The 23062-nt window shown below is 45.2% G+C and overlaps 2 protein-coding genes across 4 annotated transcripts in view; both read right to left on the bottom strand.

Moving 5' to 3' along the window:
* Positions 1–6: 6 nt before the first annotated feature.
* Positions 7–3400, bottom strand: LOC143367641 (uncharacterized). The gene has a single exon (XM_076809653.1). It carries the CDS (start codon positions 3398–3400, stop codon positions 1595–1597), a length of 1806 nt encoding a protein of 601 aa, XP_076665768.1. The 3' UTR covers positions 7–1594.
* An 82-nt stretch (positions 3401–3482) lies between these two features.
* Positions 3483–23062, bottom strand: part of LOC143367640 (uncharacterized) — a 29476-nt gene continuing 9896 nt past the window's right edge. For all 3 annotated transcript variants that reach the window (XM_076809650.1, XM_076809652.1, XM_076809651.1), the window contains 14 exons: positions 22538–22805; positions 15428–15525; positions 14515–14667; positions 9496–9621; positions 7826–8065; positions 7123–7251; positions 6909–7038; positions 5850–5972; positions 5691–5780; positions 5156–5279; positions 4832–5050; positions 4666–4757; positions 3763–3892; positions 3483–3679 (listed from right to left, as the gene is read on the bottom strand). In XM_076809650.1, the coding sequence (XP_076665765.1) occupies positions 3483–3679; positions 3763–3892; positions 4666–4757; positions 4832–5050; positions 5156–5279; positions 5691–5780; positions 5850–5972; positions 6909–7038; positions 7123–7251; positions 7826–8065; positions 9496–9621; positions 14515–14667; positions 15428–15525; positions 22538–22805 (2119 nt within the window). The remainder of the gene's footprint in view (positions 3680–3762; positions 3893–4665; positions 4758–4831; positions 5051–5155; positions 5280–5690; positions 5781–5849; positions 5973–6908; positions 7039–7122; positions 7252–7825; positions 8066–9495; positions 9622–14514; positions 14668–15427; positions 15526–22537; positions 22806–23062) is intronic.

Raw genomic sequence — 23062 nt, 5'->3', positions numbered from 1 at the left:
CTGAAACTTGTTAAAAATTAAATACACTTTATATACTTTTCATATCGGTTACATTTCATATATCGTATATATAATAACTTTTTTGATCGTATATTAAATGACGTACATAAAGAAACTAACATTTTTCACGCTAAAGACAAACGGTAACCAAGTGTCACACTCATGATCGCAATATTACATTCATACCGTATTTCCGATATCATAGTATTATGACGATATCATTACGTGGTATAATATTCGTGTGAAAACCGAGTTCGTGGGGATATAATTTTATGGGCGAATACGACGTTCATTTCCCCTCCCCATATACACTATCAAAGTATCATTGTTTAGGGCATAGACATTTACACAATTAATCTCCTGACGAGGCTTCGAAGCTGTCCTGTGTAATCTCGCGTAATATGTGTTTCCATTCACACGAGAATCTCATCGATGACTAGTATCGAAGGAAAATAGAAATTTCTCAACACACATACCGCGAAACCGTTGTAATGCAGCGTCGCGCGAACGAAATTTTATCGCCAGTCCCGCATTCACAGCAATATACATTTAAAAAATAAACCGTATATAATCTTGAACGTGAAGTCATGGATAATAATATTGGCAACAGAGCAGAATTCTTCTAGTACATGTTAACTATACTTGTAACGGTAAATACTTGGAAATATGTGTACAACCGAATATAATTCGAATATTTACACGGTATCTTACTTTTACTTTATTTAAACAGAAAGAAAAATAAAACAACTACTCCCCGGCTCACATCGAATGAAAAATAACGCATCGAGATCCAGAAGTCGTCGCTACAAACTTATTATATCTCTATATCCCTCTTTTCGTTCTGCAAATCTCTACGTCGATTATAATTCACGATATATATATACATACAACAGCAATGAGAAAATATTCTTCGGATCGGTCGTGTCAATCTTCGTTATCTCGCTCTCGAGGTGTTCTTTAGGCTAGTCGAATCGTCTTCTATTACATGGTTCATGTGTTCCACAGCTATAGCGAAAATATCAGATTTCTTCTCTAATAAAATTCGTAGTGTTCCAGTGGTTTAAGTACAGAACATGAAAATTTCTCTTTTGGCTTTCTGCAAATCCCACGCTGCTGGGGAAGCTGACTGCAACGTTTTGCCACTGGTGGCGCCACCAGCACAGGCGCCACTTGTTAGCGGCGATTTAAATAAGTAAATAAAATGTAAGAATTTACCTGTTCAAATAGTTAACGATATTTATCACTGTTAATATCAAAACTGACACATCATGAGACACTTTTCCGTACTACATCTTTAAGTTGGACAACAGTTAAATGTCCATAATTTTCGCCTTTTGTTGTCATTTTAATTCTAAAATCAACAGTCAGTAAATAACAAAAAAAAAATGTAAATAAACTTAACTTCTAATATTATAGTGATATTTTACTCCGCTACGTGCGCTAGTGTCGCCCTCTGCGCTGAGCTTGCGTCAGCTTCCCCATTTCTAAATGTGATTGTTCAGTCTGCTCGGACGAATTCCTTTTCCTTCCATCTTTTACCCACCTGACTGCTACCATCAACTTCACCCCTCTCGAATCTCTCGATTTAAAATATTTAAATAGACGTGGAGTCATCGGAGTCCGTGTCGCAATCGTTGCCATACGGTCCCTGAACGTCACCATCGCCCCAATTACTCTTCTCCACCTTCACCTCGTACCTGTTCTCCCGAGCATTATTCGAGGACACGATCCTGACGTACGTGTTCTTCATGCTCTTCAATTCCGGCTTTGGAATCACGTTCCTCGGGATCAGGCTCCTTTCCCCGCTGCTCACCGACTTGGACCGAACTTTCCCCGTGACCTTCTCGCTATCAATCGACTCCAAGGAGCTCTTCCTCCGGCTGCTCCTCCTGCTAGATTTCTCCTTGTTGCCTGCCTCCTTGGCGCCCGTCGTCTTCCTCTTCACCTTCGGGCTCTCGTTGTCCAGGTACTTCCTGATCCACTTCGGGGTGTCGCTCGCGTAGGGTGACTTCTTCGCGTACTTGGGGCTGGCCATAATCATCGGCACGTCCGTCTCGATCACCGTGGTGATCACCTGCTCGTTCTCATCGAAATTGCTCTCCAGATACTTCTTCTTCGGCACCGCGGACATAGTAATCTTCCCCAGTATCGTGTTACAGTCATCAGCGGTCTCGTACGTGTAGGAATAATGCTTCTGTACGTGCTTCGGCTGGTCGATGATATTAACGATCGTTTCCGACCGCGGGATCTCGTTCTTGCGGTTCTCCTCCTTCTCGTCCCTGCGGAACCTCTCCAGAGCCTCCTCGAAGAGATGCTTCGGTGACTTTCTGCCGAAATCGAGAGGCTTGATCGGGGAGTTGATGCTGTACCTGAGGTTGCCGGTGATGCTGTGCCTCTGCCTGGTCGGCGGGTCGAGGAGTCGTCGGAGGCTCGAGTTCCTTATCTCGGGCACGGACATCCTCTCCCTGGCGGCGACCGGCGAGACCGATCGGAACCTGGCGGTGGTCGTTTGGCCCTTTTGTTGGGCGGTGCCCGCATTGGTCGTTGTGGAGGTGACCTGGCCGGCCTTCTTGCTCAACTCGGAAGACAGTAGCTGCCTTTCGGTAGACGGTAGAATCGGAGTGGTGCTCGCGACGAGCACACTCCCGAGGCCTTCCCTGGTGGGGGTCTTGAGCTTGCTCCCGGGTATTCCCGTCAGCTCGTCGATCCTTGTCTGCTGGTGCTCGTTGATCGGCGAGCTGGCGATTGGCAGTAGTCTGGACCGAGTGATGTCCTGCTGGCGCGTCAGCTGGCTGTCCAAGCTGAACCTCTGCTTGGGCGTGCCGGCCATGAGCCTGAGATCGTTCTGCGTCTCCAGCTCCGGTATCGAGAACCTGTCCCGGTTGAACTTCGTCACGGCGGACTCCTTGAAGCACCTGTACTTGGCGCCGATGTCCAGCTGCGACAGGCGGTCCCTCTGGCTGGCGTGTATGGCCGGCGAGAATCTCTTGTGCTTGACAGGCGGCGGGGAGGGCGAGTGGAACACCATCGTGGGCAGGTTCAGTTCCCTGCCCGTGCTCAGGCAGGGCTGGGACAGTCTCTGCTGCCCGCGGTTGGGATGGTAATCCCCGGTGACCAGGGTCGGCTGAGAGAGGCGCTCCCGTTTCCCTGAACTATCGTTGCGCATGGTGAACCGTCGTATATCAGGCTGGGAGTGCCTCGAGGAGCCCTGGTCCATCGTTAGGCTTCCTCTGGAGCTCCCGCTGAACCCTTGGACGCTGGGTGCTGACAGCCTCTCCGTCTCGTTGATGCTATTGTCCCCGGAGGCCGCTCGGAGGCTGGTGTAGGACAGCCTGGTGCCGCGATTCATCCCGGCGAAGTTGATGCCGCTGAAGCTGGAGTTGAGAATGGGCTGGGACATCCTTATGCGACGGTCAGGCGAGCCGCTGGATCTTCTGTCGTAGGATACCAGGAGGGTGGGCAGATTCGGCTGGGAATAGCGGCTACGTTGGCTCGCCGGCGAGTAACTGGGCGGGCAGGGTGTCGTCGAATGGGTGCCCTCGTAGGTCGCCGAGTCCTGGGACTCGATGCTGGACTGCGACTGCGGCGGTAGTTTCACCGGCGTGATGTGCAGGTTCGGATGGGAGAGGCGGTTCTTGCGTCCTTGAGTGGGCCTCTTTAAGTGGTCGATGAGGTTGGGCTGCGAAAGACGGATGTAAGGGGTGCGAGGTCGGTTCAGGTACCATAGGTCCCGTCGGGAGTACGGCTCGCATCAGAGGGTACCTTCTTCCCTTAAACGGCGTATGAAGACCGGTCGGACGTCCTCGAAGAATGACGGCAGATCCAACTCCGCGGCACGGGCGATCCCGCCGTCTTTGCACTCCAGCCAGTAGGTGTCCATCAATCCCTTGCCCTAACGACACGCATATTATTCACGCGGTCCACTTAAGGGGTTACATATCCTTGCCAGGTCAGAAAATAGGGTCATTTTTACGATTGTTCTTTCATATAAAGAAACGTGATATTTAAAAACCAAGATATACACCTTATTGTGTATAAAGTAACCTGTATTCTCTTAAAAAAGAAATTTGATATCTTAAGAAATGATGCCATAGCACCCCTTCTCTCAAGTCACAGCGTTTGGAGTTCATAGTTACAGAATTTACGGTACCGAAAATATCTCAGAGATTACTAAACTGATTTGAATAAAATTTTGCACGAATATTCTTAAGACTACAATCTAGTATTTGTCTAGGCGATTTTTCGATTAGCGTCTTATTTTGTTTTTTATTAAGAAAAAAAGATGAAAACTTAGGCCGGAAATCACATGCTTGACTTTGAGTAGCTCTCATTTCCCAAAAATTTAATTTTTCAAAATAGGCGCGCCGAAAAGTACTAGATTATAGTCTTAAGAATATTCATGCAAAATTTTATTCAAATCGGTTTAGTAATCTCGGAGATATTATCGGTACCACAAATGCTGTAACTATGAACCGCAAATGCTTTAAATTTCTTTTTGCGGAGAATACAGCTTCATTTATACACAACAAGGTGTACATTTTGAATTTTAAATATAACACTTCTTTATATAAAAAAAAAATCTAAAAATGCCCCTATTTTCCAACCTGCCAATGGTACCTACGTAACCCCTTAATGTTCGTAGAGGAACCACGCATTCACGTTTACCTTCACGTCCACCAAGCCCCGGTGCACGATCTTGAAGCCTCCCACGGCATCCAAAGCCTTCTTCATCTCCAGGCTAATGTGTATTCGTAGAGCTACGCGCAACAAGAATTTCATTATCAACCTAATTAACATCCCAGCGATTTCGAGCTCGCAGCGGGGACAGTACCTTCTCCAGTCGATTCCATGCGACTCGCTGTATTCACGGTATCCCCGAAGAGACAGTAACGGGGCATCTTGCTTCCGACGATCCCAGCGACAACGGGCCCCGTGTGGGCGCCGCTTCGTATTTGAAGCCGTTCTCCTGGTCGCTTCGGCACTTGGAACACCGACGACGCTGCCAAAAGGTCCAGCGCCATCGTCGCTATCTCGGAAACGTGTTTGTCTCCTGCAACAACGAACACGATTCAACGTGTTCAGTGACGAGATGGATGGATTAAAAGACAGGGCGGTGATTTTGTAAAGCAACGCAAGGAAGGGGTGCAATTTTCACCATTTCTAACTGGCAAGCCAGAGGCAACCATGTAAGAATCGCCGATGGTTTCAACCTTGTACACGTCGTAGCACTCGAGGCGAGCGTCGAACAGCTTGTAGATCGAGTTCAGGAACGTCACGACCTGAAATTCCGCGGTGGTTTATAGTACCGATACACGGTGGTTGTTCTTAAGGGAGGAGCCTCGTGTAACTACTTAGCTGAAAATCAACGCATTTTCGGGAATTTTTTTTAAAGAAAGTATTCGCTCGATCTTTCCAAAACTTTCGGGATATTGTATTGTCAGATTAAGGTAATTGAAAATATTTTTTTTATTAAAAAAGAACGACGAATAACTGAGTTATAAGGGCTTATGTCCATTCGTCGGAAGAAAATAAAATTCAACAAAATTTGTTTTAAAAGATGCAAAATTAAACAAATGGCCGGTTTAATTCTTCGAATTTTGTTCCGCGGCTTTGGGAGCATATTATCTAGATGTTTTTTTTCTATCCGCTACACGAAGCTCCCCGTTAAATCAGGAGGCAAGGAAGCTTACTTCGAGGGGAGTGTTCTCCGCGGCGATCTCGGTGAAGCCAACAATATCGCTGAAGTACACGGTCACTGCTTCGTAGTACTCGGCTGGAACCTTTCACCCAGAAGGAACTACTAAGTAATGGAAATAAAGGAGAGTTGAGCGTGAAAGTGATCGATGTACCTGTTGAGTCTGCTTCAACTGCTGCGCAACGCTGGGGGGTAGCATTTGAAAGAGCAACGTGTCGCTCTTCCCTTTCTCCTGCTTCAGCTCTCGCGCTTTCTGCGCCAAGTTCGCAGCGTACATCTAAAATTCCACGAGCGCCCCTTTATTACCAGAGCATTCGTCTCGATTACATTTTTTTACGCGAATTGACGCGATCGAGGGGCCATATAGTCAACGAGAATCGAGGGTGAATGGCAGCGCGGCGATAAAAGTCTTCCACTTTTATTGACCAGCCGCGTTACGAGCGACCGCGCGGGTAAGAGAATTATACCGCTGAATTGGAATTCAATCGAAAGGAACGGAAGCACGCGTCGCTTAATTGAAGCTGTCGGTGCCGTTCGATCGAGCTGTTTCCCATTTACAAGATTAAAACAAGACCCCGCGCGGATCTCCCGCGGCACCAGCGAAGATAATAGCCGGCCTTTACACGGACAGTCTTTCTCACAGTTTTGGAGCGTTCGAAAGTCTCAGACGTGGTGCAGGCCAAAAAGTGGTCCAAAGATAGGGTTGCTATATGGTATCCGAAAGGAGGACACGCCCCCTTTTATTTTCACTGAAATGCAAATGTCTTCCTTTTTTGTTTTACCCACAACTCAAATTCACCCGGCAAAATTCCATCACTATTTGCCAAATCCAAAAATGAGAAAGAAGAACAGTTTAGTAATTTCATTTTTGGATCTAGTAACCCTATCCGAAGACAATATAGAAAACTTCATTGAAATTTATAGAAGCTTCCCCTGCTTGTGGAAAATAAAATCGGACGATTATAGAAACAAAAATTTAAAAAATCGCGTGTACCCGGAACTTATTGAATTTAGCAAACGTGAAATTTGTCCCGATGCGAATAACGATTTTGTGGCGAAAAAGATCAAGGGATGCGTGGAGCTATTCGCGAGGAATTAAAAAGAATTAATGAAGCAACAAGGAGTGGCGCGTCTAACTGATCCGTGTTGCGCGTTTAAAATCACGCTCCATGTGTAAATCGGCCTAAACCCTGTGGGGCAAAATTCTACCCACCTGTATAGTCGCAACCGCGTTGCGCACTAGTATTATAATGATAGGAGAGACGACCAGCACCAGGACGACAATGGCGATCCCAGCAGCTTCCTTATTAGTCGCGTCTTGCAGGGTGGAATTCACGTAATCCCTGCTCGAACAGAACTATAGCTATCATCGTCCTGCTCGATACACCGCGCCCACTGGTGCAACCAATCCCATTATGAAAATATACCTTATCATGTGACGTAATTCTCGCTGAAGTTTCCGCAGCTCGTCCACGTAAGTGGCCATCGAGTCGAAGTAAGCGATCGCGTCGTCCACGCTCGGCTCTCCCTTCTGGTTCCGCAGGATCTCGTCGCGCCTGCAAGTGCACACGTTTCCTAGATCAGTGATGAGCGATCTTTGGCCCGTAGCGGGCCAAAAGTGGAAACCTAATACTCTACGCGGGCCGCAATAGTAAATACTTAAATATAGAGTGAGCAAACAATTTTAATTCAAGGGGTGAATTTGTTATATCTGACATAGGTTTGGAATTGAAAAAATTGCGGGCAGTAATATTAAATAGTTAAATATAAATATTAATCAAACAATATTAATTTGTGGGGTGAATTCGTTATTTCTTACATAGATTTACAAATTGTAAGAATCGCGAGCCGCAATATTAAATACTTAAATATACTAATAAAATATTTTTAATTTATGGGGTGAATTTGTTATTTCTGACGTAGATTTACAAATTGAAAGAATCGCGAGCCGCAGTATTAAATACTTAAATATACTAATCAAAGATTTTTAATTTATGGGGTGAATTTGTTAGTTCTGACATAGATTTACAATTGACAACGTTCTGCAACTTTCGCACGTCCGAACTTTCAAACTCGCCCCGCCGCGCAGACCGAGCGATCGAGGGAGCTCTTCGCGGGGCTTTCGCGTACCTAGACTTAATTCTGCTGTAGTCGGGCATGGTGCGCGTTAGCTCCGCGTAAAAGTGCTTGAGAGAAGGCACGTATGTGAGGGACCCTGTGAGGAGGTCACTTCCGAGGGCCTCGTGGCGTACGTAGCTGACGTAATTGTCCCCCAGAAGGATCCCGCGGCCGAAGTAATTGATCCCGTACACGGAAGCGATGCCCAGGCTCTCGATGCTCCTCAGCAGGTTCTTGAACGCTATCAGATACCTGCAACGCGAAATTTCTCTTTCTCTCCCCTTCATTTCTATTCCCCATTCGTAGGTACTCTTTGTGCCGCCCAGGGGAGATCGGGGCAAGCCGATAAGTACGTTCTCCAGTTTTCAATTCTTGCCATTTTAATATGTTAAAATATACTTTGCCCCTTCCCCTTTAATATACTGCAAGTGAAAACTTGAAAAAATACATACAAAATAAATGAAAAAATGTTATTTGCATGTTGGAATTGTTTTGTCCGATCAATCACTGTCTTGGCCTTTCGAATGAATTGCACTCTGTCAGTTACTGAACTTGTATTTAATGTAATAATATGGAAAATAAAAAAAGGATTAGAAATATTACGTCGGTTATATACAGTGTTAAGGGGTAATGATACTGTAGAGCCCGAAAAGGCAGCCTGGCTTTGAGAATTTTTTTATGCGAGTATAGTGAATGGAATACAAAATCTGTTTGAAGGGCTTTATTGTACATACCTTGAAGTATGATCACAATTTTTTTTAAAATTTTTTTAATACAAAATGGCGGTGCCACAGCTCAACAAAAGAAAATCCTTCTGAAAAACAGTGTTTCGCGGCTGGAAGGATTTCTCCTTCACTTTTTGACCTAGAACAAAAAACCGATTTTTTTTTAGTTCTATATAAGATTATCTCGGGAAGTACACGAGGAAATTAAAAAACACTGATTTTTGTAAGAATGGTGCGTGATTGAACAAACCACGGAACTGCCACAACCTCGAGGTTGTTGAAACGTTTGTTCAATCACGCACCAATCGTACAAAAAATAGTATTTCTTAATTTCCTCGTGTACTTCCCGAGATAATCTCATATAGAACTCAAAATTTTTTGCTTTTTTGTCCTAGGTAAAAAATTAAAGGAGAAATCTTCCAGAAGAAGCTTCTTTCGTTAAGCTGTGGCGTCGCTATTTTGTATTAAAAAATATTTAAAAAAAATTGTGATCATATTTCAATTAAGGTATGTACAATAAAGCCCTTCAAACAGATTTTGTATTCAAATCACTATACTCGCATAAAAAAAATGTCAAAATCAAGCTGCTTTTCCGGGCTCTACAGTGGCATTACTCCTTAAGGTGCGTTTAAACCCATTTCGATAAAATTTGTGCTCATTTAGTGTAAAGGGCAATCGAACAATGTTTGTGGAGAATGCAAGCGAATGTTTTCGGGGCTCTTTACAGTGTCATTACCCCTTAAAGCCACAACTACTCGCGATCCGCTATGTTACCGATTCGCAAAAACACCGAGCTGCGCATTGTACTCTAGAGGGAGAAATATTGAAAATATAATTAATCTAAATATTTTTCAACAACTGCCAATCAACTTGCCCCGGTCTCCCCTAAACAGAACCGATCGAGGCGCGGAAACGGTGGTCGAGAAGCCGCTGCTAAAATCGTGTTCATTCCTTCACCTCCACACTCCGCTGTTGTCCGTCTCCTTGATCTGATTAGTCAGGTGGTCCAGCATCGCCGCGTTCACGCTCGTGTACCAGGCCATCACCTCGGTGATGCTGCTCTCCTCCGAGCTGATCTTCTGCCTGCGAAACCACGGCAAACTTTGCACTCAAAGCCCCGCCGAGTACCGTTGTCTACACACCGGCAATCGATTTCCCCGGTTGCCTCGGAGTCGCCTCGTCGCGAGCTCTTCCAGCGGCTCAATTACCGAGGGAAGGCCACGAACGGTACACAAGCTACACGGAATTGTATATTTCGCGGAACGGCTGTCTAGCAATCGAGCTCTCGCAAAGCTCCCTTCTCGAATTCAATTTCAGTAGCTCCCGGCAGTGACAGCCCGTTGTCGAGGGAAAATCCTGCGAAACTTTTCGCGCCAGCTTGCGATATTCTAATGGAAACCTGAACGACTTTATCTCCGCGCGTCAGGATCCCGCTCGCGGCGACGCACAGTGGTTCCAAAGCGACCTTTTCCGAACCGAACGCCGTCTCTCAGTGAATTCTCAACCGATTTTTATCCTTTTATGCTCATTTCATCGGGGATTAAATTTTCTGAAACATCATACAGTAGCTTTGAAATTCCTCTTCCCTTCGAATAAGTATTCTAGTGTGTCGAAATTGCGCCCGGTTTACGTTTTCCCGCATTGCCAAGATTCAGTTAAGAATCTACATAAAGAAACTACTTACCCTAGCAGCATTTATTGTTGGCATTTTGATGGCCAACTAACTTCCAACTTGGGGCTACTGTGGGGCAACCAGAAATGCTGCTAGGGTAGATAGGGCAAATCTTTTCAAAATAGTCCCAAGGATTGTTCTACTAAAGTTTCCAGCAAACTCTGCCAGAAGGAAAGATAGAAAAAAAAATATATTTTGGTTGCGATTCATCCGTTTAACATTTTAGCAAATTTAATACCCGACAAAGCGAGCAGAGAATTATAAAAATCGGTTGAGAATTCACTGAGATACAGAATTTTGTTCATAAAACGTCAGTTTGGAACCACTGCGCGACGGGAGGAGCGGAGGTTGTCTGTTGAAGAGGGCTCGGCTATCCTGGTGGACGTTGAACGAGACGGAGGATCGAGCCGAGGATTTTGTTGCTCCAGGCTCCTGTTCGCCGCGAGGAGAGAGGCTCGATCGGAAAGTCGACCTAAACGGTGTATCGAGCCGGCTTTTAGCCAGAGACGCGATAGTGTGAGCGACAAAGAGGCCGCGGAGGAGGGGTTGACAGGAGGGAGGCGGGCAGAGGGGTCTAAAAATATTGTCTACTGCTCTAAATGGGCGGTCACGCGCTCATGTGTGACAACCTCACCCATTGCTCATAAAGGTGGTCCGACAGGGAAGGCCGACACGCGGCATAGGGAAAAAGAAGAGGTACGACTTCTTTGAGGGAATTTATTGCACGTGTACAAAGCGCGTGCAGGCCGTCATCGGTGTCTCGTATGCGCGCACATGGTCCAACTGTACTGTCGGATGCAAGAACCGCCTATGGAGACACGGGCCCTTTTTGCATAAAACGCGTAATTAGATTCCTCGTTCTTTTCTACATATGCCCCTCAAGCTCCAGTGCCACATGTTTAAGATTGACAGAGCGATGGCAAGTTTTCTGAATCGATGTTGACCAGGTGACTCTAACTCGTATCTAAGCTAACCATACATCAAACTGGAGGCGATACGATCTGTGACTATTTGTTCTATATTACTATATTTGTTCACTATATTTGTTCAATATTCTATATTTTTTAATATTCTATATGTCTTCAATATGCTACATATATTTTTTCAAATATTATTCAAATATTAGATAAATAGTAAAGAATAATATTAAAAAAAAAATTTCCTTTATTTCTCCATTTTATGCAAGAAGAGGCTGAAAGGGCCATGATTAAAATAAATTTCACTGATTAATTTATTACATAATTCCGATCGTAATAATGAAACTGCAAAGAAGATATATCGAAATTTAAAATATTATTTACAGTTTTACAACTTCACTGTATATAAAAAATATCTGACTTCGCAATGTTTACGCGCACTTTTCTCGAAACTAACTCTTGGCACTGAGGCCCTTCTTGCGTTCAACAGTGCAATTACACCGCGGAGGTTCATACGCCGCTCGCCCACCCGATCGTTCGGCGATGGACGCGTGTTTCTTCGGGAAACTCGATCGACCTTTTGCGCGCCCGAAATTCGCCCCGCCGAACGACTGCCATTAGGGCATTAATTGGCCGAAATGAAAGGAGCCGCGGTCGTATAGGCCCCGCCGGGACGTTGAGAATAATCGCCTAGATAGGTCTTGCGCGCTAATTAATTCAGTTGACGACCGATCGATCGGCCCGGCAGATTAATAGAGCGCCGGGGATCGAACGGCGCTATTTCGTCCCCGACGGGATCGCCAGTTAATACGTATCTGTTCCCCAATCGTCTTCGTCAGCGTATAATATCCCGTACGTCTGGAAGACGGAGAGGATTGTTAGCGGCTTGTTACCGCCGCTCCCGCTGACAGAAATGCGTCCCATTGTCTGACACGCGCTCGCGTCACAGCCGAGGCGAAAAACCAGCCAGGCCGCGTTCGATCGATGGAGAATTTCTCTGTAAACCGGCCCCTTTAGGAATCTAACACCCTCGCTCCTTGTACGCCTCGGTTTATGTGGAGCCGTGCATAGAGATCCAAAGGCAACAGGGATGGACATCACCAGTGGCGAATTTAAGGAAAAAGGCCCGGGTGGGGCCGAACGTTCTGGGACATTCTGTATAGGTAACAGAATTGAAGAGTCCTTGTAGAAAACACTGTAAGTGGCCAACATCAAATTTTTCAGGAGAGAGAAAAAACTTCCCTGACTTTAAATTACTTACTAGATTTGATTTGTTTTGATTGCTAAATTTACTTAAGTATACAATAAATAACCCAACTCCCATCTTTTAGCACTATTGGTAACTTATTTACAAAGGGAAATTGCTTTAAAATTCTGTAGGTATAGAATTCTATACTTTAGAATTATCTATACTATAGTACAGTCTTCTATACAGTAATTCTATAGGTATAGAATTCTATACTATAGAATTAACTATACTATAGTACAATCTTCTATACAGTAATTTTATAGGTATAGAATTCTATACTATAGAATTTTCTATACTATAGTACAGTGTTCTATATAGTAGAACATTTTTCGACAAAAGAATTTTTCTTTCACTTTTGGCACTTACAGTATTTCCCACAAGGACCCTTCAATTACAAATAAATTACGCGCGTGTGGTATGAAAATTATAGGAGACCAAAAAGATTGATAGTGTTTTGATAAACTCATAATTTTCTTTTGGAGATGGGGCCGTCTGAGCAGGATCCCAGGCGGCAACAACTCATCGGCCGCCCGTTAAATCCGCCACTGGACGTCACTGCGACGAAAGGATATAAATAACGATCATAAGCCGCCGTATATTTTCATAAATCGACAGCTTCTTTTATCAAGACCTATTGATAACTTGGGGGAATTTCGAGTCCACGCTGGCCTGCAGGTATTATTTGCATCGATACTTTGCCGTATCGATTTTATCGGGTATACGTGCCCAGTGGCCGTGTACCTTGCCATCGTTTTCAGTTCGGCCAAATGAAAAACGTGCCTTCTGCAAATATCCCCGATCGGGCCGCATTAACGTCGTTCTCCCCCGCGCTTCCATTCGTCCCTGCTGCAACGCGTTCCGTCCCCTTTGTCGCCTCTCTTCTCTCACCCCCTTTTCGGTTGCATCGCGATACCGCCGTTGTCCGCGGCGGTCTCGGATGAACCGGGCCCTGGACGCGTATTTTTATGTCGCGTCGATCGATCGGACAAGACGAATGCGACACGACAGCGATGCTACGAAAGTAGACACCGCTTTTCTGCCGTGCCTTTTGGCTCGCCGCTGTGAATTAGATAATTGAGTGCGTACTGCACTGTACCGTGGACTTATAGCTTCTGCTATTTACTTCTAATGGCACGCTCGCTGCGATAATCGAGTTGAGTACAAGGAACTTGGAACTGTTGGAGCGGTGTAGTTACAAAGGGGGGGTGTAAAACTTGGAGAGCGAACGCGGCAAAGTTCCTCGAAGGGGAGTCTAAAGTGGTGTTTCCCTGGAAGGAAGATGTGGAGCAGTTTTGCATAAAAGATTGCATAAAACGACGTCCTGCGTCGGGCGATTTATTTGTTTGCGTGCTCAAGGAGTTTCGCGAGTTTCGTGTTACGAGCTGAAAACTCGATTCGCGGAAAGATCGAAGAGGAAAGTTCGGATCGCTTTATCCAGCGGGGAGAGTGCCGCGGCGGAGGAGAATTCTCCACTTCGAGGCTGAATGGAAATTCAACAAGTGTCGGGGCGAAGGCTCGAGGGAATAAAGGCCTCCGTCGTAACTTTCCACGCAATCGAGTGTTGCTTGGACAGACGGTGCCGTTTCAAGTGCCCGCGCTCCATTCAACCTGGCCCTCCAAATTCAGAACAGAACTGACCTTCGAATCCAAAACGGAATTGGGTATTATCTAAATAAAAAGTGAAAAATAAAATATTATTTTCCAATATTCTATATTTCTACCGACCTTGGCATTATCTAAATAAAAGATTATTTAAATAACTAATATATTAAAATCATTACCTTAATATTAGAATAAAAATTTGATCTTTCGTTCGAACTGAAAATCTTCATTTAGATAAAACTTTGCCCGCCTCTGATCCGAAACTATTTCTCGCCCCTTTCCCCCCCGTTTCTCGCTCACCCGAAGTTAGCAACCCTTCTCGCCCCCGTCGTCCCCTCTAATTCCACACCGTTAATATGCGGAAATAGCTACGGTATTTTTTGGAGGCGATGGAAATTGTGACGCTCGAGTCGCTTAAGCTTAGGGCGATGGGGCGATCAAAGCGGATCCGTCAGGCACATGGGGGAATACTCTGACGTCATTAGCGCGTGAACCACGTGGACGGTATCTGGAGTATTTGCCGATCGATTCGTTACCTGAAATCCTCGAGGCGTGCTTGGAAGGCCTCTTTGCTGACCACGTCATAGGTTTGCGTCTTGCTCTCGTCCCTCGGCACCGAGACCAGGGGCCACGTAGTCATGTTGTGGAGAGCCTGATCGGTTATGGCGAACCTCTGCGTCAAGTTCGACCTTCAACAGACGCAACAGACCGTGCCCCCGTTAGTTCTATGTGGATAAATCGGCCGGCAGGCTACATAGGTATTTATCCGTTCCTCTCAGTGAACGCGCCCGGCACGCGTGGCCCAAAGGCGTTGCCATCGAAGGTGCCGCGGGATCGGTACCGCGACGGAAATTTCGTCGACGTTCCCAGCGGCAACTGCTCCTCGGCTTTTGCAAACGAACCGAAGCGGAAGGGTCAGGTCAGCGCCTCACGTTTCGCTGACCATAAGGGTCTAATACCTCGATCCTTGAATTCGCGAGTACCGGTAATTAAATCGGAGGCGGGTGAGGCTGCAGTTTAACGATTCGCTGATGGAGCCACGGCCCCTTCTGCGTTTCGTTTTATCAACGAGCGAAGGTAATTTGTTGCCGTTATAATACAGATTAAGGGGATCTTAATTTAGATCCGACACGGTGTCTGTAGGGAGCTGCTCTTGTATTCCTCGCCGCTATTGTTTCGCGGGGATTGTGGGAAAAGTGTATTGCTTCGGCAGCGGCTTGATTAGAGAACACCCTGTTGCCCATCTGTTTTCATTGGCCTGTATAGTAAAGGGTTCCTTCCCGCGCGAGGAATGGCTTCTCCCTCTGAGTCACGTATAGCCGGGGATCGAGCGACTTTCGAAGCGACACGATCAAAATGAACTTCGGGAACGCCTTACGAATTTCGAGCAAGTAACGTCATTACAGTTTGAATTAGAATCGCCTTGGAGCTTTTCGGTTCTAGTGGTACCTGAGGGTGCTGCCGTTGGTGTAGATGAAGAACGCAACCTCGGATCTTTCCAACTGCATCCGAGTCACCACCTTTCCCAGGTCTGTGGCGATTGTTACCTGAAAAAATGTTAGTAAAACACTCGATTAATATAAGGCAGTAAATCCACAAAATGTTCTTTTGCAGGCTCAAGGATAGTGATTCCGAACCTGCGAGTTGCGAAGTGTTTTCTGGGGAGTCGACACGATTTTTTTTTTAATATTGTTAAGTTAGAATTATATTCTGAAATACCTATTTTTAATCTGTTTTTTTTTACCTTATTAAATTTAATAAGGGGTAATATTATAAAAGGGGATCGCGTCTCAAAAAACACTGGAAAACACTGCCCCAGGAGCAACATCATTACGAGACCTCAAAAGAACAAGTCGATTTCTACGGTTGTGTGAAATATGTAGATATAGGGAAGGAAATTGCTATTACCCCAATAGTTTTTTTGCCTCGTTAGTGGTACGCTCGTGTACATGAATTTTATGCAATATAGCAACCCCTGCTAGTTTTATATTCTAAGGAAAGATGTATTTGAGATGGAGGAGGAAGGCCTCACAAATTTTTCAGTTGCCTCTAGCTTTTATATTATGAATTTAATATTTAGAAAGAAGCAGGTACCGTAAAGTGGAGGAACATTGGCAGTTACTTAACATGTTTTAGAGTAGAATACCTGAAGCAAATGTAGAAATGTTAATTTTTAGATTATACTAGCTGACCCGTTACCCGGTTTCACGCGGGAATTATTTATGACGTTTAAAAAATAAAAAAGCCTAAACAAAAAAAAAATAAATTGCCTATAATCTAATCTAGGACGCATGTAGTGTATATTCAAAATTTCATTGAAATCCGTTCAGCCATTTAGGCGTGAAAGAAGGACAAACAAACAGTCAACGTTTCACTGTTATATATTAGTAAGGATAACAAAATGTTCTAAAAACATGCCAATGTTCCCCCAGTCTGCGGTACCTATTTTATTTTGGAACTATCGTGAGGTGTAAGGTTTTAAAATATGGCCTCGTAGAGAGTGAGGCCCTCAGCTTGCGCCTAGTTGCGACAAATGCGGTTCTGTTAATATTCCATCCTTCCTGAAACTTGAAGAGATCGACAGCGAACATGTACTTTAATAAAAAAAACAATTTAGATACATCTAATATAATATAAAGCCTCATCAGTGTATAGGTACTCTAGGACTCTAGGAACTTCTTTCCTCAAGAGCCATGCCGTGGCATGTTACACTCGTCCTGTTCAGCACAATTGCGCCTGGACGACCACAGAGCTACAAGTTTGACGGGCCGAGGCTGCGCCACTTAATGGCCAGCGTTGTTCTCGAGTCTTCGTGAAACTTGCGAAGGGAGATGGAGGTAGTCGTAAGGGACAGAATGGACAGGATGGAGTGACCGAAGGCTTCCTGGCCGCAAGTCGAGCAGCTGCTTCAGCTTCCAAGTGCCTAAATGGCCTTCTATTATACCTGCCATGGCTTTTGCGTTTCATCCACGTGAAGCCTCCCGATAATTATAGATCGCCTGTGGCGGCAACAGATGCGAAAAGCGTGAACGCGGGGTCATCGTGTCGGAGCGCTTTTCTTTTTATATTTCGCAGCGGTCTCGGGCCGTGAAATCGCGAGGAGTCGATCAAGGAGAACGGAGGCTTTCGAGTTCGTTAACTTTAATTGGTACCCAAGAAACTTGGCTTCTAATCCATTACCGTCCCCCGCCGTTGTCGCGCCCGATAATTTTCGATAATGCGCGCGACGGCGACACGTTCATCCATCGAGAGCAGGAAATATCCAGCAAGATGATGTCAGTTTCGCCCGCCTGGCCTAGTAACGGTTCATCCACTGCGCCAGAATTAATCGCGACAGCGGATGTCCTGCGTCCTGGCAGACTAATGATCACGGATCTTCGGATCACGGTAGACATTCTCGGACGTACATGCATTATACTGTTAAAGTGGCATTCATTTTTAAACATTCCCCCCCGTTCGATTCGAATTCACTGTCCACTGTCTACCGAGTCCTTTCTATGTCTCATTTAATCTTCCAAGTCCTAATTAACTCAACACGATTCTTCTGAAACCTTAACAGAATTTGTACTCTGGCTAACTTGTGTTGCAATGAGATTCACTTCTTCTATGGAACCCCTTCCCCGTAGGCCTTCGTATTTATCGTTTACTCCAATTTTTGTTTCTAAATTTTGAACAACTTACGTCCACCCATCCATTAAGGGGGAACACCACTGTGACGGCCGAAAAAGTAAGCCATTTTTTAAGATTTTTTTCAGGAATAATTTACAGTTTTCATAGAAAATTTTTATTACCTACCTTTAGTACACTGTCTTAAGAGACTATACAAAAAAAATAAATAGAAAAACATCCATAAATTTTAATATATTAATTAATCTTCTAGACCCCCCCACGCGAGCTGATCGAAGGTGTAACTATGGACCAGCAGGTTCGAAATCAAATTTCATTTTTTTTTTATAAACTATATGAGTGTAGTTCCCGTTGTACGTACGGATTCTTTGATTGAGAGCAAATTTTTTTAAATGCACTCGAAAAACTGTCCATCTTATTCGCGGATTTTCGAAACTTTTATTCTAAAGCGTACCATTTTTACAAAAATAATTTGTTTAAGAAATCGGTACGTACCACGGAAACTACACTCATATAGTTTATAAAAAAAAAATCAAATTTGATTTCGGACCTGCTGTTCCATAGTTACGCCTTCGACCAGCTCGCGTGGGGAGGCGTAGAAGATTAATTAATATATTATAATTTATGGATGTTTTCCTATTTATTTTTTTTTGTATAGCCTCTTAAGACACCGTACTAAAAGTAGGTAATAAAAATTTTCAATGAAAACTGTAAATTATTTCTGAAAAAAATTCTTAAAAATGGCTTACTTTTCCGGCCTTTACGGTGGTGTTTCTCCTTAAATGTTCCCTATTTACCAGCAAGCTGCAATTAACGCTCCGGACTGTCGCGTGCGCCGATTAATTCGATTCTGACGAGTGCAAGAGGAATCGATGCCCTTAAAGGGCGACTCGGCTCCTCCGTAGCCTCGTGAAACGAGGAAATTCCTGGCCGGTTTTCCTATAGATTTTAATTATGGAGGGCGTGGCAGAGGGGGCAACGCGAGCGTGTATAAAACTCTCGACACGCTTACGATCGACGGCAAACACCGAGGACGACGAAGACGGGGGGCGAAGGACGGGCAGAGAGGCGAGGAGGAGAAGACGCGTCCATTCCTTTCCGCCGTCCGCGCCATCGTGCTCGTCAAACAGCTAACTCGAGACCAAACGGGGGTGTACTCGAAGCTGCACCCCGATGAATTTCGATCTGATCCACCCTCGCGTAACGTCCATCATCGAGCGAGCCGCGGGCGGCTCGCTCTGCTATGGAAATTTTTCCCATCACCCCCCAAAGGTGGAATTAAAGGACGTTAATCCTCTTTGCCCACCCATTCCCGTTCACTTACGCTCGGCCCTTTGTTGACAAAACATTCGGCCCCGGTGACGCTCGCGAGGGCCTCGAGCCTCAAGACACTGGAGGCGCGCTCGTTTTTCTTTCAGGAATTCCCTTTATTAGTGGAGGCGAGAGTCACCCCCGGCTCCCTTCCCGTAGCTCCTCCTGTTAATTGAAAATCCAGCTATCCGCGAGGATCGATCGTCGCTGGCAGCGATACGATTTCGCTCCAAGAACCATTGTAAAGAACTCGACGCGCCGTGAAACAATACCGGACCCGCCTTTGTCCATGCCCGGCGTATTGTGAAGCGATGGAATTGGTTATTGCTGGTTATTTACATCGCGGTGCGAAATGCCGTCGTTGACGCTGCTGGTCGATAAACCGATTGCTAGCGGCGGATAGATCGAATGCTCGTTACGTGGGAGGACAATAGTCGTTCCCCGTGGGCAGACTCGGGAAAAGAAACTTTGTCAACTTTGTCAACTTTGCCAACTGTGTCAAGTTTATCCGCTTTGTCAACTTTGTCAATTTTGTCAACTTTGTCAACTTTGTCAACTTTGTCAACTTTGTCAACTTTGTCAACTTTGTCAATTTTGTCAATTTTGTCAATCCTGTCAACTTTGTCAACTTTGTCAATTTTGTCAATTTTGTCAATTTTGTCAACTTTGTCAATTTTGTAAATTTTGCCAATTTTATCAACTTTGTCCACCTTGTCAATTTTGTCAACTTTGTCAACTTTGACAGTTTCGCCAATTTTGTCAACGATGAAGCTTTTGTCTTCGAAGAACCTTGCCTCCGTTCCCCCTTCCCATCCTGTTCTACGGTTTCCCGCGACAGTTGTTTCGCGAGAGCCGGTCGAGGTGTCATAAAAAAAACTCATCAAACTCTTTTAATTCCCCATGAGGAGTCCTGTTTCGAAACAATCTGCCGACGTGGAACAATCCTCTCGCTCGTATATAACACGTAGCACGGATGCGGTCAACAGACGCGGTCGCGTCTGGAAGCTAATTCCCCTTCCCCCTCTACCCATAGGCACACTGAGCGACCATGTCTCTATACACGAATGCTAGCGAAATTGGTACGACCCCGCAGCTATTTTGGCCTTATCATCTTATCTTAGACATAGTTTCGGTGTTTTAACATGATCCAGCGAATAATTATTATTTTTTTAACCCATTTGTCGTTTTACTTAATGTTTCGAGCTGTTTTTCTAAAAGATGAAATAATTATTCTGAATTAATAGCTATCAAAATGATACTTTTTTACGAAACAGTCAGACGTCACGTAGCGCTAGTACTTGACGCCAGTAGATGTCTCCATTCTTGTTTTACTTCTTCACTTGACGTCAGTAGATGTCGCCTTTCGAAAGCAGAATGAACAGACGAACAACTTTTTCCAGAAATCCTATGTCACTCCTCTGCCCAACCCCCTCAAATACATGAAAAAGTCGAGGACAAAAAAGAGTATTATTTGTACTTCTACGTTAGATTTAGCTATATGTAAGAAAAAAGTGACGAAATCCCCCCCATCCCCATAAACATGTTTCATGTATGAAAGAAGCTCATTCTCTTTAATTCTCGAGAAAATTAAAAAAGTTCAGATGCAAAGATTATGAAATCAACTTTGCTAATTCCAATTGTATACAAATCAATTCAGTGCTCAGATTTTCAGCTTCGGTTTTAAGTAATTAGCGGGCCGTTGTATAAAAAAACCGTATCTCTTTTGTTAATCCACTACTGACTTCGATTCCTTTAAATTAGTCTCCACCAAGTTTTTATTATCTTCGATCGTAAAATGATCTTCATGCGGCCCGCTAATTACTTAAAACCGAAGCTGAAAATCTGAGCACTGAATTGATTTGTATACAATTGGAATTAGCAAAGTTGATTTCACAATCTTTGCATCTGAACTTTTTTAATTTTCTCGAGAATTAAAGGAAATTAGCTTCTTTCATACATGAGTCAAGTCTATGGGTGGGGGGGATCTTCGTTACCGTGCAATCGTTTTCATTTATCAGGGCCGTTCCAGAGGTACGTTCAGATTTGGAAAACAGATTTATCGGAAGCTGAAGGGCGGGCGAGGAGCGTGGCTAATCGATCGAGTCGCCCCTACTGCCGCTTCCACTTTCGATTTTCAAAGCGTTGCTGCTGCAAGTAAATATTAACCGGGGGGGATGAAAATTTCTGTGATATGAGAAATGAGAATCTTCCAGGCAGCCGACGGGAGCGGTTAGCATCTCCGAGGGTGCAAAATCGCCTGACGTTTGTCCCGTAATAACGTAACAGAAACTTAATCTATACGGCAACGGAGAAGACGATTATGCATTAAAGGAAGCGTCGGGGCGGAAAATGAAGAATCGAGGTCAGCCACGAAGGGGCTGCTACCGATTCAAATTTCTCGATAATTTTCATATCCACCCTTGCCGGGGGGGGCGAGGCTTTCGCCTCTTGGCAGCGGAGTTAGGAATTATCCGAATAAATTTTTATCTCGAGTAAAAAATTGTTCGTTGCTCTCGAATAACTTCATTCTATTCGCAATTCTTATTCGAGATCGTTCGAATAATGCCGAACTCCGCTTGGAAGGCAATAATATCCCGGACAGATTACCGAGGATTGAAATAATCGGAGGGCGCTCATTGAAAATGGAATATTTACCGCGCGGAAAACACCTGTCACGGCAGCTGGACATTGTTCTGTTTCTCGCGCTTGTATGGACGCGGAATACGAAGATCACCAGGAGTGTGGCTCGTCGAAGTATCACAGAGCGCAGGGTTTACATTCACAAGCGCGACGGTTTTATCGTAGGCACCGCCAATTCCGTTCTGCCAACATTTTTCCGCCGCATTTTGTCACCCGATGAACCCACTCGATCGCCCAGTTTCAATAAATAACGAAGCTCGAACCCTCGTCGCCCAATACGCGGCGGCACGCGATTTATGTATGTAATTCGTTCCAGGGGCGATTATACCGCGTGGTTATCGCCGCCGGGGAGCGGAAATCGAAGGGCGATCGTTGTAAATCATAGACAGAGGCGATTCGTTATCGGGAACTATGCCCGGCGCGCAGAGGAAACGATGGAAGAAATGGGACAGCCCCGGTGAACGACGCGTCGTGCATGCTGGAGAAAGGGACGCGGTGCGTAGGTGTGGTGGATGTTTGCCCGTTCCTCCGTTACTTTTAGACGGTTCGCAGATCGATTCGCCACTGAATTATACGAGCCCGACCTAATTACGTTGCTCGCATAATTGCGTGAGGAGAGAGCACGTGGCAGGAAGCTTCGCTTTTCTATCGCGTACAGAAAGCGAGGGGGTTGTAGGATCTCCCACGTTTCGGATATCAATGACTTTGCTCTATAGATAGAGGAAGCCTCGAGGCAGTGAGCTGGCAGTGAAATGAAGCAGAACGAAGGCTCTGCGAATCCACGACGAGACAAAGATGTAGTGTCTCGCATCAGATTTTAATCTCACGAGACAATTATTTTTTAACGATATTGTTATTAAGTTCGTGAAATTAGACTCCCGTAAAGCAAGTTTCATGATATTTCTTCAAGAATCTCGTGTGAAATCTCATCGCGGATTCGCAGCTTACATATATCCCAGAAGGGTGGAGCTGTCGCGTTACCTGACTCTCAATGTCCGAGACCTCCTGCCGATAGATCAGGATGTCGTGGAGCGTGTTGGCCGTCTGGACGATCAGCGCCAGGATCGGTATGAACGGCAGCACCAGCATTTGCAGCAGCTGGATGCGACGTCCGCGGCGATGGGCCGGATCGGTGGCGCGTGCCCAGCAGGACTTCTTCCGGTGCGCCTTCGTCGCGGAGACATCGTCCGACGACAGGCTCCTCACCGAGCTCACTTCCGCCACGCACGAGCCGTTACGGGGCGACATGCTGAAATCATTTCCCAAAGTTTTGCTGAATCCCTGGTCGAAGGAGCTTACAAGGGGAGGACACCATGTGGTAGGCACCGAGTTTTATGAGCCTTGGCACGATGGATCTATGTCGAAAATAAGTAAATAGGTGTCCGAGCTTTCCTGCCAATGGGCCTTAATGATAGAGATATTTACATGGAAATTATTAAAAATTTCATAATTGTCGTGGGGTTTTAATGGGGAAAAATCACACACTACTCTGGCGCCCCGGGGGAT

Source organism: Andrena cerasifolii, chromosome 4 (assembly GCF_050908995.1).
Source record: "Andrena cerasifolii isolate SP2316 chromosome 4, iyAndCera1_principal, whole genome shotgun sequence".
NCBI lineage: Eukaryota > Metazoa > Arthropoda > Insecta > Hymenoptera > Andrenidae > Andrena > Andrena cerasifolii.
This window is presented reverse-complemented; position numbering and strand designations above follow the sequence as displayed.

Coding starts and splice junctions, on each gene's coding strand:
- LOC143367641 (XM_076809653.1), bottom strand. CDS start 3,400: ATGTCCCAGCCCATTCTCAACTCCAGCTTCAGCGGCATCAACTTCGCC.